This window comes from Marmota marmota, unplaced genomic scaffold (assembly GCF_001458135.2).
Source record: "Marmota marmota marmota unplaced genomic scaffold, marMar, whole genome shotgun sequence".
Taxonomy (NCBI): Eukaryota; Metazoa; Chordata; class Mammalia; order Rodentia; family Sciuridae; genus Marmota; species Marmota marmota.
In genome coordinates, this window is record NW_026000037.1 from 19,428,748 (window position 1) to 19,444,773 (window position 16,026).

The following is a 16,026-nucleotide window of genomic DNA, read 5'->3' on the forward strand; positions in this document are numbered from 1 at the left end:
TATATATATAATTTATTTAATAGGAAATGACTATTATGGAGGCTGGGAAGTCCTACCATCTGTCACTTCCAAACTGAAGACCCAAGGAAAAAACAGAAATAAACAGTGGTATAATTCAGTCTGAGTTTGAAAGCTTGAAAACCAGGGGAATTGATGGCATAAATTCTAGTCTGAGAGCAGGGGAAGTTGAAATGATAATGTCTCAGCTCAAGGGGGAAGCAAAAAACAAAATAAAAAATGAATCTTTTATTTCTCTACCTTTAGTTGCAGGTCCTCAGTAGAGAGTAATTTTTGGCACATATGAGAAAGAAACATAAGTTACTAAGAAATGTCATCTTGGAAATTAAGAGAGGCTCCTGATTAGGATACCTAGAGACCTGAGACGTTTGTCATCCCCGGGAGTCCTCATTATAGTCTAGACCAGCAACTTCAGTCAGATGCTGAAGACCCTTATTCAACCAGAACCTGGTGAATGTTGTCAAGAAAGAAACATCATACACTAAAGACTTAGTTCTTCCAATTTAGAGTAACTTTCTTTTGGATAGAAAACCCCTGTAGGTCTTATAAAAGATGGAGAGGGAAAAAGATCCATGCCAGTTTATTGAATTCTTCTTAATCTCTTCCATGAGGCCAGCACTAGTGACTTTACCTTGGAGAGCACAAGGTACCTTTCCTTTCCATGTCACTCTTCACACCAATTACAGCTGTAGTGTACATTTAATAACTATAGAACGAAAAAAGATAAGAGTTTTGCATGCAACATCTAAATTCCTATGCTTAGCATATCATTTTACAATGCTTAAAAAAAAATCTTAAATGGATTTTGAAATCTTGAATGATTTAAGTGTATGTTGGGATGATGGGACTCCAAGAAATGGAACTCCCTTCTTTGGGAATGAAAGGAATGAAATTTGAAGAAATAGATGAAAGAGGTAGATCAGTTAAAATGCAGTCTTCTGACCATTTTCCATGTCTGTTTTGACACAATTCTAAAGCAAATTGTTTCCTTTCATGGCACTTCTAAATGGTTGGTGGATGCTGAAGACCCTCATTCAACCAGAACCTGGTGAATGTTGTCAAATTCTCAAATGTTACCTTGAGAAAGATTCTGTTATCAGAAATGGCACTATTGAAAATTATCAAATAGTCAAAGTTGATTTCAAAAGTAGCACTTCTATAGGTAGCTAACTAACACTTTCTTCTTTCTCCCCACTGGAGTGGATGGTGCTGATTATTGATACTTCTCAGTACTGTGTGGCACTTTTCATGCCCTGGCATCAAGCACAATGAAATGGGCTTAGAAGCAGAATTGTCATGCAGTAGCCCTGTGATGGGAAGCTGAGCTAGAAACACATTCAAGGGGTCAGATTTGGGGTAGAGGGAATTTCCCATTCACTCATACCTTCTTGCCCTTGGTTTTGCCCATGGAGAACAGAACAAGGGCACACTCTTAAAAACAAAGACAGCTTCACCAGCTGCATGGGAACCGAGGAAAGTATAAAAGGAACTGAGGGAAGGTAGAGAGGAGAGTTAACTACAGGGAGCCAGGAAAACCAGTCAAAGACAGAGAAAATACCCAGTGGATTTCAAAGTTTTCCTTTACCTTGTTGAGCAAATTGTTGATTACTACTCATGGCTTTATCTATGGCAGTAAGAATTCCTGAAAGCAGTCATTTGAAATTCTTGTTCCAAGGGTCTAATCCAGGGAGATTATATATTTGGAGCTAACCTTGTCCTATAGTTCTCAAGCAGTTGAGGCCATTAAAAATAGGATGGAGGGAAACAGGAAAGGGAGCTGTCAAGTCCTTATCAGTGAACAGATCAAATAATGAAAGAGTCTCAGTTCTTCCAGTTTTCTACTGTCCTGACATCAGCCTTCCATGGCTGTCTTGGGGAAGGTACTCAGAATAAGACTTGAGTCGGGTTGAACTTTAAGTTTTAAATAAACAACTTCAAGTGGAGATTTTAACAACTTCAATGGTCTTTGCCTTCATTTTCTTTACAATTTTCTACCCATTATTCTTTTTACACAGATTCAAATTTGGGGTACAGTTGTATTCTGGCAACTTTGTTACAGGAGGTGATACTGACCTCAGGGAAAGAAAAAGGAAAGAAAAGTTACAACTATCCCCTACCTTCTCTGTAAAGTGCTCATGATTTTGGCTTTTAAAGATAACCTTGCCAAAATTAGTTCATCATCAGTGGGAATGTTTTCATTCTTTAAAGGAAATTTACCACAAATCCAAAAAACGCAAATGAAATAGTGATGAGATAACACTCAGAAGTCTCTGGTTCCATGGTGGCACCAAGAGCACAGAAGGATGCACCATGATGGTGGCTAGATGGAAGTCTTCACAGTTTGAAAAATACATGCTTCCCTCCCATTGTCTAGCAAGACAAAGGGATTTTGTTAAGTTAGTTATTGTATCTGATCCTAGTTTGTGTGTCATTTATTTATTTAGTTTTTTATGTGTGTGCTTATTTATTTATTTTTGTGATGCTAGGGATTGAACCAATGTGTATTCTATCACTGAGTTAGATCCCCACCATTTTTTTTTTCTTTTATTTTGAGACAGGGTATGGCTAAGTTGACCAGGCTGATCTCAACCTTGCAATCCTCCTGCCTCAACCTACCAAATAGCTGGGATTTTGTATATTCTTTAAATCAGTACTTGAATAGATGATCACATCACTGTGCAAAATTCACTGGCTATATTTGGAAATTCTAAGCCTACTATTTGACATGGTGGTGCAGTCTAATGTGTGGGCACTTTTTTTTTTTTTGATGGATACCAAAAGTGTTATCCTTTGACTCATTAATTCACTTATGGGAATCTAATGTAAAGAGAAGAAAACATCTAAAGAACTACAGCAAATGATTCATGCAAAAATATATTCATAGCAGTGTTATTGATGATTGGCTTCTTAAAAATGTACCTGTGTGTGAAAAAAGTTTGTTTTGGGATGAGTATTTTTCAGGCATACAAGTGTATCTTAAACAAACATGGTTGAGACCTAGGGATGCTTTTCTGGGAAAGAAGTTATTGGATTTGATCCATTAACTTGCTGTAAGATTGACAGCTGTTCTAGCTAATTCTGCCCTTTGGCCACCTCAGTGGAAATTAAATTCAGGCAGTAATTCAAGTTAGGGTGTTCCTCTGGAGAATCTCTCTCTCTCTCTCTCTCTCTCTCTCTCTCTTTTTTNCAGTAAAATGCCCAGATCTGATGTGTCCAATTCAATGCATTTTGACAAAAGTCAGTTACCTTGTAGCTAAGACTCTGAAACAAGATTTTTTTTTTTTTGCATTAAGTGGTGCTGGCTATGGGAGCAGGCTAGAAAAGGTCAAACCAGAGCATCTTGCAAAGGCAACTGCTCAGTGGCCTTGAAAAGAAACATTTACAAGGAATGTGATGTGTATATGGGTATTTCCATGATTTTACCTGATGCAGCTCACAGTAGTGTTGTGCAGATTAGTGTTTGGAGGCTAAAGGAGAGAAATGGCAGGGTTGAAAAGTAGGATGTAGTCAGTTCTGAAGTTTGTGATGTAAATTCCAAATGGCTCTCATAACACTTATTCACAATATAAGGTGTTATGCGAGCTTTCTCCTTAACCTATCTATTAGAAGTCACTACAGCCTATTGCTCAGTTGAGCACACAGATTTGTGTTTTTAATTTCTTATAACTTTATAATGTAGAAACAGTCTAGTCATTCTCATATAAACTTGGAGACACTGCCCCCTTATTACACAGAGAATAATCTTATTCTTTCTGGTTCTGTTCTGTATACAATATTCATTCACTTTCTATCTTATGCTATTGCAAATACTATTAGTAAATTAAAAATATGACCAATGTCATCTAAGTTGGAGTAAAAAGTTTGGGCAAGCACAGAAGGGCTTTTAAACTCTGTCTTAATTCTCCTTTCAGCCTCACCTCCTTTAAGCTGTCTGGAACTTCCTGCCCGACTCACTACTGAGAAATGCCAAGTTCTCTGTAGTTCCCAGGGTGTCATTTTGCCAACTTTTCCAAGCTTTTGCCCACACTTTGCTTTTTGCAGAAAATGTCAACCAGGTCTCACTCATTCCTCTCTTTTCCTACCTCCTTTCATGCAAGCATTCCTTCTCTGTGATAGCTTTTCTGATCTAGTTATTTCTTCTACCAGGATCCCTTGGGAGCTGATATCTATCTCTCATTAAGCACAACCCACATTTTAAACAAAGTTTTTTTCCACGTGTATCTCTTTAAAAGCCATCCCAGAGCTTGGCACGTAGCTGGCTTGCCATATGGATTTATTCCATGAGTGAAAGTAATTATTTTTATATCTTTGGTTCCCTAGAAAATGTTGATGTTTCCATCCCCTTATCTTCCTGGAGACTCAGATGGCCCTCTTTGCAGATAGCACTGTGATCCTTAAAACAGGAGCAGAAAACAATCTTGCGAGTATATCTGAGCAAAGCTGACATATTTTTTCCTTTAAGATCTTGCAGCTGAATGTGGAATGATCCTGAAATTAAGGTCAGCTCCAGGTGGTTGTTTATATCAGCTGTCAGATTGCGGAATAAAAAATGGCTTTTATATGTTTGATTTTTATTGTTTTCCAGGGCAATGTCACTTTTTCCTGCTCCGAACCACAAATTGTTCCCATCACATTTGTCAACTCCAGCAGCAGTTATTTGCTGCTGCCCGGCACCCCCCAAATTGATGGGCTCTCAGTGAGTTTCCAGTTTCGAACATGGAACAAGGATGGTCTGCTTCTGTCCACAGAGATGTCTGAAGGCTCAGGGACCCTGCTGCTCAGCCTGGAGGCCGGAATTCTGAGACTGGTGATTCAGAAAATGACAGAACACGTAGCTGAAATCTTTACAGGTACTGTCTGATGATATCCTTCTAGCAGAATTTCTTCTCCTCCTCCTTTTTTAAAATTTTTTTGGGTGGTACCTTGTTCAGCCAGTGAGTCATGAGGGATCAACTTAGAAGTTCTTCATCACTTGAGCATTGGAAAAAAAAAATTACTTCAGAAGACTGTGATGGTCATTACATAATAGAATATATCTCACTTAGCAATGTTGAGAATCTTCTTAACAAATTTCCTTTGCTTCCATACTAAGTCAAGACCTATCATGAGAAGGGGCCTTATTCCATAGCGTCATTAAAGCTAAGAGAGAATTTGTGCAGTCAGAGGCGTTTTATAAAATTTATTAGATTTCCAGTAATGGGAGTGAGTTAATCACTTAGAATTATAATATTTTTTTATGTTCAGAGTTATAAAAGTTAAATCTCCATCCTCTTTATTTGGAGAAGAAAAATGTGAGCTGGCACTGGGCTGTTTCTCTCTAATCGGTGAAATGTTTGAGTACAGAGACTTGTAGGCCTCAGGTCAAAAATGCAGTTTTAATATAATACAGGCTCTGGCGGCTCTTGGCTCTAAAGAATCCAGGTGCAGCCTGTATTATTAAGCACATGTCAGTCCATTAACATGCATTTATGACTGAGAAAGAGGCTGGTAAGAACTGCCACCTTATCCAACTACAAAAAGGGAAAAATCATCAGTTATTTTAGACCTGTCTTTCAAATATTGAAATAAGTGAAAGGAAATTTCAAAATGTGCTGTTTGAGTTCCTGACATCTGTCTCAGAAAACTCTTGCATAATTCTGTCCCTAAGGAGAACTTCCTGCATTTTGGAAATTTTGCATTGAATTTCTTAATTTGTGTTTCAAATGGCTCAAGAGTTTGTGTTTTCTGGCATTCGCCTACTTGGGAAGCAGGGAGACAGCCAAGAAAAATTTTAAAAAATTATATTTCTGAAGGAACTTCTTTTGAAAGTATTTGAGATCTTATTGGCTTTATGATATGAAAATCCCACATAAGCAGTGAAAATATGATAGCTTATTGTCCAATAGTTTGTGAAGACCAACAGGGCTACACTTGATATATGGTTGTCATGTAAAATGTAATACAGCACCATATTTTATTATGAAATCCAATATTAAAAGCTTTACTTTTGACTAGGTCTGATGTTTCTAACATCCTGGATCTGTTGGAAGTTAATTTCTATGGATAGGTCAGCACATGGATATCTGAAACCTTCACTTTGAGCTATGTACAGTGTACATGCTTTGGAGAAGCAGTATATTTGCGTTTCTTGTATTGTGGATGATAAGGAGACTTGCAAAATAAATATATCCATACATTTTTAAAATGGAAGGCATCTGAATTTAGTTGTTTTAGGTGATGGTGCTTGGTAAGATGAAAAATTCCCTTCTTTGTATTTTTCTTCATTTTCTATTTTTGTTGTCTCCTTTCTTGAAAGTCTTACATATGCGTTTAGCAAGAAGGTCAAGGACCTCATTTCATTGTGATATGAGGGTAGAACCAACATCCATTGCAGGCTTCCTGCTGGTCAGGTACTTATCCTATAGGACTGTGACATGGGGGTCTGTCGGGGGCGGGGACGTAATGAAACTGACATGATCATAGTTATTCCACCAACACACATAGAATAAAACAGAATCAGAGGTAAGTTAAAGGGATCGAGATAACTGATAACCTAAGGTCTTTCCTTTGGATTTCCATTACATGATTTTCCTCTGTATCCTGTTGCTATATATATATTCATTGTTTATATTGTTTGTTGCTTAAATAACTCATATAAAAAGAGACCCTGCTTAAGATGAAGGGTCTGCAGACAAATATGCAGTAGTCTACAAAGAAGAATGGGCCATTTAGGATCCATCATTGTTTCTTTCACAAGCATTTTTCTTGAGTTAAGTGGGATTCACATAACATGGGGAAGCCATTGTCTTTATAGACTTCTAGTATACTTTAAGTAAGTTTTTGGTGTAATACAAAACAAATTATACATATCTAAGTACCAGTAAGCACAAATATTCACTGAGTATCATATATTTTACATGTTTTTTTTTTAGATATGTTTTAGCTCTTAGTATGTATTCTGCAGTAGGATTATCATCTAAAATGAGAACTAAGGCACTAGAGGCTGAAGTCTCTCTCAAAGGTTTATCTGCTTCCAAGGACTTTGCCCTGTATTCCACAGCATTTCCAATGCTAAACACCCCAGTGCTCTTTGGCCCATATGGAAATTCAGACACTGCATGGAAACAGATAATATCTTCAAGGAACTTGAACCACAGTGACTCTAGCTCTTAGGAATCAGAAAATTTGTTTAGGCAAGTCTTAAATGAATGAAATAATATTTCAGCTTCCTGCTTTAACACACTTTGAACTTCCTGTTCTTTACTGCTCATCATGAAATACCATGTACAGTGGTGACCACATTCACAATGGTCATGTGATCCTGAGGATCTGTCAAAATTCTCATCTGTTCCCTGATCAATACCTACCATAGTCCATTTTTTAATGAGGAAGATGGCTGACATTTCAAAGAATCTTAGAAAAAATGCTTAGAATTGAGATTGGTGATGACCATGTCAATCTGAATCACTAAGAAAACAGGGCATTTATAAAGGTAAGAGACCACCTGGTTCATTTTCTTAGGAAGACTGAGGAAAAATGTTTTGAATGTCATGTAAAATGTTAAATAATGTAAAAAGAAAATTAGCACTGCTATAATTATTTTGAAAGTGATCTGACATTTTTTGTTTCTATTTTTTTCTGCTGAGAGAATGCAAGGCAGTAAGAATAGGAAATAAAGAAGTATGGAGTATCAGTCCAAAGATAGTTTTTAAATTGTAGTGCTTCACAAAATGTTACCTCCCCACTGAAGAGAGTCTGAGCAAAGAAGCCGATGATGGGTTTTACTGGTCCAGGCTCCAGCTCCCCTGGGCACTTCTCAGGTACAAGGTATGCATCAGTATTGCTCTGTTAAACCTCAGGTTCCTCCTGTTTTAAATGGAGGGCAGACGTAGAATCATAGAACCCATTCTAACCCTTTCAATAAATTCTCAAAAGAAAGCTATAAGTCAACTCTCTGCTTTACCATTTTTTTAAAAAAAAACTCATCAAACCAAAGATCCTCTTTTGAAAATGGAATAAACAAAAATGCCTGGATATTCCCATTGATTGGGAACACCCAGGGCCAAACCCCTTACCAGAAATAATTCTTTTCAATTCTTTTAATTCTGGGACATTTTGCCACTTTGATGACATGATTTGTGTAACTAATATGCTTGTACATCCCATAGAGGTTACTCACATGACTTTCAGTGACCAGTGGAAAATTAGAATACAAATCAGTGTTTGTTTGTTTTGTGATGCTAGAGGTAGAGTCCAAGGAAACTCTACCCCTGAGGTACATCCTAGCCCTCTAATTGTTGTTGTTGTTGTTGTACTTGAGAAAGACAGGATCTCATTAAATTTCCTAGGCTGGCTTTGAACTTGGAATCCTCCTGCCACAGCCTCTTGGGCCATTGAGATAATAGGCGTGCACCAACACTCCTAAGATGTTTTTTTTTTTTTTAAATAACCTCCTAGGTTAGCCAGTTTTCTGTCCCTGTGACAAAAATACATAAGATATTAAAGTAGCAAAGACTTATTTTGGCTCACAATTTCGGAGGCTTCAGTATATGGTCACTTGGATCATTGCTTTGCATCTGTGCTGAGGCAATGCAACATGGAGGGCACCCTGTGGTGGATTAAAGCTGCTCACCTCCTGGTGAGAGGGAAGCAAAGAGAAGAAAGGATCAGTCCCCATAGTGCCTTTGATGGCATGTCCCCCACCAGTGATTTAACTTCACTCAACTAGATCCCATCTTCTAAAGGTCCTACCTCTTTCTACTACTGGACCCATCAACTGGGGACCAAGTCTTTAATACGTGGGCCTTTGGAGGATATTGAAGATCAGAACCATAACCCTTTCTTTAAATCACTCTTGAGTACTCTGTGCATGTGTGCGTGGGTGGGTAAAGTAGTATATGCACACTGGAACTTTCAGAATTAAAAGATGAATCGGCACTTTAGTCTCAGCATAAATTGAATGAACTCTAGAAGAAACAGGAAGAAAACTCCAAACTGAGAGTTCTCAGCCTTACATCTGGGTACCACCAACTGACGATAAAGATAAAAAGATAGAAGGTGAAAGCCCATCACCTGGGTTGGAACAGAATCTCTGAAAAATGGGAACCATGGCTAGCAAAGAGCCATACATGGATGCCATGACAAAGGCTTTTTAGTTGAAACAAATGCCCTATTGGAGCCCATTTCAGTTCGACCCATTCCTAGGAGAAAGCTACGGTGCTTGTTGTATTTCCTCAGACACCTAATAATTGTTCAGTATTTCTGTAGTTCCATGAATGGTACTAGTTGGACAGAAGGCATTAAAAGTATCAGTTAAGCCATCCATTCTATCGGTCATTGATTTTCAATACTTGCTAGACAGTTGTGAGTGTCTTCCTTTCTCTATTATGAGATTCTAGTGACATAACTTGGATCAGCCTTAAGGAATATTATTTGATGTCTATTTAGCATTGAGCTCATTTGAATTAAGTTATCCTGAGCTACGGCCAACACCATCCTGTCTTGTAGATTTTATCTCAATTGATATTTTCTAAAGAAACCTTTCCAAAGAAGGCCAGGTGGCCCTTTTCAAGGTTTCCAATTGTTCTTTGTAGCTTTTGTCCCAACTGTGTGTGTGTGTGTGTGTATGTGTGTGTGTGTCTATATGAGCATGTGTGTGGTTTTCTAGGTCTTACATAACAAAATATAAACTAAGTAACTTAAATAGGAATTTGTTTTTTCACAGTTCTGTAGGCTATAAGTCCAAGGTCAAGGTGTTTGCAGGGTTGTTTTTTTTTTTTTTTTTTTTTTTTTTTTTTTTGAGGACTCTGTCTTGGCTTGTAGATGGTAATCTTCTCCCTGTGTTTCCACATTGTCTTCTTTTTTGCATGGGTGTGTCCTAATATCCTCTTCTATATATACCATTTTACATTAATACTTAAAATGTCTTATCTCTCTACATTACCATACTTTAAGAACTTTACCATATGAATATTGCCAAGACACAATTCAATTTAAAACCAGATATACTAATTACATGTCATATAATTAGTGGTCTAATGTGATCTCACCACTGGAATGTAAAGGCCATGGGAAAAAGAACACTATCTGTCTTACCCATCACTATTACTCCAACGCCTAGTCCAACACCTTGCCTAATCACGTCATTGGTAAAGACTTACTGTAGTATGAGTGAATGGATGAATAAACCAGTTGAATTGACCTTCCAAACATTTCTGAAAGTTATAATTTTCAGAGTAAAAAAAGAATAGTGATTTTTAACATTCATGTTAGAACAGAATATGCTACAGAATGTGTCAAACATCAGAATGAGATAAACTCGGGGGAGGTATTAATTAAATATAGGCCAGTGGAATTCCAAAAGGTGGGAAAATGGCCTAGAGAGATCTATCTTGCAGAATGGAAGTGCTCACCCTGATTAATACTGGTGGCCAGATGGTTACAGGCTACAGCCCTGCAATTAAGAGCTGTTCCCCAAATATTGCCCTTTTTCATATAAGCCATTTGTAACTAACCACCATCTGCACATCAAGTAAACATGATGAGGCTGTGAACTTCATCCTCTGCTTCAATTAAGTTTTCATCAATGCCTCTGTGTTTTAGCTAAGATAATGTTGATGATAAAATCCCATTAGCAAGGGCAGACAAATAAATAGCCACAGGGCCATGAATGTCACAATAAGCTGTCTGCTTGAGCACAGAGTTCAAGTTTCAGAAAACAGATATGTGATGTGGCATTCCATTTCATGCAAAGCTGAGAAATGCATTTGTCTGAGCTTCATATCAAGCAAATATTAGAAATATTTACCAAAGTAGTGATCTCTTAATTATCTGCATTTTTTTTTGCATCCTGGGTAATAACCATGGCAACATTTTCTTTTCTAACTCACTCATGTTACTCTTTTACTCAATAGGGAACTGAGGGAGCTAGATTATCACTATGATAGCAGAATAATCAGCTACTCAAACTTGCTATCACTTTCATTTGATTTCTTATTTTCCACTTTCACAGTTCTCTCATAAAATTTGCTTTGCTTTCCTTTAATGCAGCATTTTTTTGAAGTATATTCTCTGTGCTGGTCCTGGGCTGGAAACTGGAGGTGGAGACACCTCCATTCAGTGGCCTGTTGGTACTGTTGGAAGGGATGGTATACAGGCATTTGTGATGAGGTAAAATTCATACCCAGTATGCAAAGGGAAGAAGAAACAAAATGGTGAGAAATGAAGGCTTTCTTGAGGTGAGGACAATGTGGCATGGTTCTGTAGAGTGAATAAAATTTGACCAAACAAAAATTGAGGTAAAGGATGCTCCTTACTCCAGCTAGTCCAGTGAATTAATTATGCTTCAAGTCAACACACTTAACCAATCAGTACTTCTACTACAGCCTCTGCTCCAGTATATGGACTAGCTGGAGTAAGGAATTTGTGTAGGGATATTGGGAAATAACATGGAGAGGACATGGATTCTGACTTGACTACAAAAGGAACAAACTATCAAGTTTGAGTCTCATTTGCTGTATCTCATAGCTCACACAATGGGTGGGGCATTAATAATCTTGCTCTTTATCTAAACCAGAAAGAAGCAGAACTTGAGAAAAAGAGGGAGAGCATCATGGAAAAATCCAACTGTAGTGAGAAAGAGTAGAATAAAATTTAAAACGGAAAATTGAAAGAATAGGTCAATTCTATCTACCATGTGCAGAGAAGGGTTAATAGAGTTTGATAATTGATGGACAAAAGATGTCCAAGAAAAACATAACTCAGGCTCTAAGATATAGCATAATGGTCTTAATAATTGTAATATGTTCTTTTACAATGTGATTGACATTTTAAAATTGCCTTACTCAATTATTTATATATTCCCTACTTTGTTCTCACAAAATTGAAACTACCTTTGTACTATTAAGTAAGGGTAGAGATGACAGGATGTGGGAACAAACAGCCAATTGGGTTTTCTAGGAACAATAAAGCTGAAAGTTCCAAGTCAAGCCAGTCAATTCTGTTTCTGTTTTACAGATGAGGAAGCAGGTTCAGTGAGATTTAAGAAATCTAAATTCCTATAAATTATAAGTGGCAGGGCTTTGAGTAAGGAGTAACATGTGAATAAAGGTATCAAGGAAATCTGTAACCAGTTATTTCCAGCACTGAAAATAGAATTTTCAGGGGCTGTCTCTGGCCTGGGCTCTATCTCTCTGCATGCTTGTCTATGGTTGTAGTGGCTGTGGCTGGCCATGGCTGACTGGCTGGCCCTGGATGATACATCCTGGGAGAGACTCTTACTTTCATTAACACCTTGCAACACAGATTTTGATCTTGCTTTTCCTTCTCCAAAACACAAAAAGAGCCACTACAATAAGATGAAGATTGACATGGAAAGATCTGTTAGGGATTTGACTGAGGAAAGAAAGAGAAAGTACCAGTGCACCAGGGCCCAGGAGCATGTCAGGCACCAGTACTCTAAAACTTTAGAATTATTGTTTTAAGCCAGGGTTCTCAGTGAGGGGAGATTCAGATTTCCATAGACATCCACCCTCACCCTTTACATCCCTGGCTAGGGAACTTTGGGCAATGTCTGGAGACATTATTGTTATGGGGTTGGGGTCTTGTTATCCATGTCTAATGAATAAGGGATGCTCTCCACATCTGCAGGCCAGTTGTACTACAGACACCTCACTCCAACTGAGAACTAGTCATTCTGAAAGATCCAGTGTCAGTCCTGCTTTAAAACCAAATTTCCCTTCTATATAAAGAGTAGACGCTCATGGTCTCACTGAACTTTTCTGAGCCTGTTTCATCAAATGTCTACTATTAAAATTGCTGTAAAATTAATTCACAAAAAAACAATTTAAGAGATGTATTAAGTGCTCCTATTTTATATTTTAAAAGAGAAAATAAATTTGAATAACAATTAGCTATAATTCCAAAGTTAGACCTACATAGGCATTTTGAGACACAAAAGTTGAAACTTTAGTCGTTTTTAAAAGCTAGATTAGTTGAGTACACATGTGTATAATCTGAGTGACTTGGAAGCCTGAGGCAGGAGGGTTGCAATTTCAAAACCAGCTCAGGGAAACTTAACCTGGGTCAAAATAAAAATAGAAAGATCTGGGGATGTAGTCCAGTGGTAGAGTGGCCCTAGTTTTAATCCTCAGTAACTAACACACACACACACACACACACACACACACACAGTTTGATAGTCAATAAACAAAAAACAAGATCAAAGCTTTAATTTAGTATTGTTAAAAGCGAATTTATCTACTGAGAGTATAAGTTGGTGCAGTCATTTTGGAAATAGTCTTATAGTTCCTTAAAAGATTAAATATGGAGTTTCCATATGACCCAGCAATTCCACTCCTGGGATTCCAAAGAAAACTGAAAACCATGTTGACATTAATATGTGTACACAGATGTGCATAGCAACATCTTTCATAACAGCCCAAAGTAAAAGCCACCCAAGTTTCCAGTGACAAATGAATTTAAAATTAAATGCAATATACCCATACGAGGGAATATTATTCAGCCATACAAATGTACTTATTCATACTATATGTATGAACTCTAAAACTATCATGCAAATCAAAAAAAGTCAGTTACAAATGGAGCATGTTCTATGTTTTATTTTTGAAAGTTTCAGAAAAGGCAATTAATTCATAGAGGTAGTTACTAGATTAGTGGTTGAGTGGAAGTGAAGGTGTAGGATGACAAGACGGGAGAATGATAGATAAAGTTTATGGATTTGGGGGATGATAAAATATCTTAGAATTGTTTGTTGTATTGGTTATCTGAATCTATCGAGTTGTACATTCTAAGTAGATGAATTATACCTTAATAAAGCTGTTATAAAATTTTTTAAAAAGGCAAATTAAATAGCAGAAACAAAAAACTTTAAAGAAACACTTGCTCATCACAGTGATTCCAAGAGCAGGGCAGGGCTCACTTTGGCATCTGATACAGAAGCAGCTTAGCCATGGTGTCAGATGCCTCCCTTAAAGGCTGATTCTGCCTCTAAGTAGTCACATGACCTGGGGCAGACTGGATTTCTGTGTTGGCATCTACAGTATGAGAGCAATTAATTTTCTCTAAGACTATCATGAGAATTAGCAATTATACACTTAAAGTGCCTGGCATATTATACACATTCAATACTGATAATGTGTATTTTTAGCTATTTTTACAATTGGGATGTGTTTTAAAAATTTATTTTCAACATTGAGAACTGCCCCCTGATCTTGGGAATGGAGCTCAAGATCCCTTCCAGTTTTGGTTTGCTTCCTGAGGAAGTTCAGAACATCCTATTTAACTCTCTATATAAGGAACCTTTTTTTTTTTATTAATGTCTTAGTTTGAATTCTGGGACCTATGAGAAGCAACAAGGACAAAGTGGATAAAGACTACAAGTTGCCCCATCCTGTATTTCAACTTAAATAGATTCTTATCTTTATTTTTAAGTGATTGCAAAATTTTTAGAGTTTAATTTTAGAAACTTTAAAATTGCCAGCACTCTATATAAGAAAAAACAAAAATACTCTGAGATTCTATCATTCAGTATTTTCTCCTTGGAGAACCTTCAGAACAAACTGTTTAGCCAGAAGTTTTTACTTACCAGTATGTCAACAACATTTTGGGACATTATGCTTTTTAATAAGTATATTATATTTCATATGACGAATATACCATATTTGATTTAGCTAACTTGCTATGATTGAAAACACTGATAGTTTTAAAGTTTTACTATTATAAATAATGGTGTCATGACGTATCTTCACCATACACTTGGTCTTTAGCATTTTTTATTTTAGGATTAATTCTCTAGAACCTATGGAAAATGAGGTATGGCATTCATAAGATTTTTGATGGCTATTTGGTATATTGCCCTCCAGAAAGAATGCATAAACATATGCAGCCATGAGCAACATACGAAATGTCCTCTTTCCCTCTATGTCTGCTAATATTGAATAAGTACCAGCATAAAGTATGATCTCTTCTCCTTTCCTGTCACAAGGCTCATCACTAACATTCTGATAACAGAAGACAGGTGAACATGAGAAAAATGTAACTAATTTACTGAATCAAAATTTTATGTGAAATGGGAGATTTCAGAAATGAAGACCCAAAGACCCAGGGAAACCGATCTGTTCTTAAACTAAGTTGGATGAAGAGTGGACAGCCATATAGAAGTGCAAATACACCCAAGTCTATTACCATTATTTGATCCAGTGATGGTAGATGGAGTGGAAAACTCAGCCAGACTCTCTGCTCAGATTCATCCTGAACTCTCTGTGCAGCACTCCCTCTCTCCCAGATTTGGGTCAGGATCCTGCAATGACAATCTTCAAGAGATGAGGAAAAAAAGCGACTGTACTAGTTTTTTACTTGCTTTCTGGGTGTAGGATTCTGGTTTCCACAGTCCTCCTTAAGGAAGAAGAATTTATTTGTGTATGGCTCATTTTATGAAAGAGGGATAGAACAAAAGAGGGCAGAGGACCCTTAGACCGTCTTTATAAAATGCCCTCCCATGTTCGTCAGCTCAGAGTATTTAGTCTGGCAAGGTGCTATACTTTGGGGGTAACGAGTTCTGAGCTCCAATGTGTATAATCATGTTTTGTACTTGGTCAGTCTAGGAAGTGATAGATAACATCAACATCTCACTAAAGTTCAGAAACTATGTTTGTTATCACCCAACTCTTTTCAGAACTCAAATGCCATCGTTCATGCCTCAATTCCCAACGCACATAGGTGCTTTTTTGCCCCATATGGCCTTAAATCCCTTGCTTTTTTACTTCCAGAGGCATTTTCCCATCTGGGTTTTCCTAACCTCAAATCTTGCTTTTGTGTTTCCTCATTGAAAACTGCTGCTGTTTTAAAACTATTTATCTCAGGGAAGTTTGGAAGGAAAGCAGTGTGATAGAATTGATTCTCCCTAATTTGTGAATAATTTATAGCACTTCAACTGTACTTTTTAGAGAGTCTTCTTAATAAGCAATTATAGGAGAATGTCTAGGGGTATTTTTGGGGGGTCCAATAACA

At 37.2% G+C, this 16,026-nt stretch overlaps 1 protein-coding gene across 1 annotated transcript in view; it reads left to right on the forward strand.

Moving 5' to 3' along the window:
• Cntnap5 (contactin associated protein family member 5) overlaps positions 1-16,026 on the forward strand; it is a 790,323-nt gene that overhangs the window by 418,667 nt on the left and 355,630 nt on the right. The window contains exon 8 of the mRNA XM_048812122.1: positions 4,604-4,868. Coding sequence (XP_048668079.1) covers positions 4,604-4,868 — 265 coding nt within the window. The remainder of the gene's footprint in view (positions 1-4,603; positions 4,869-16,026) is intronic.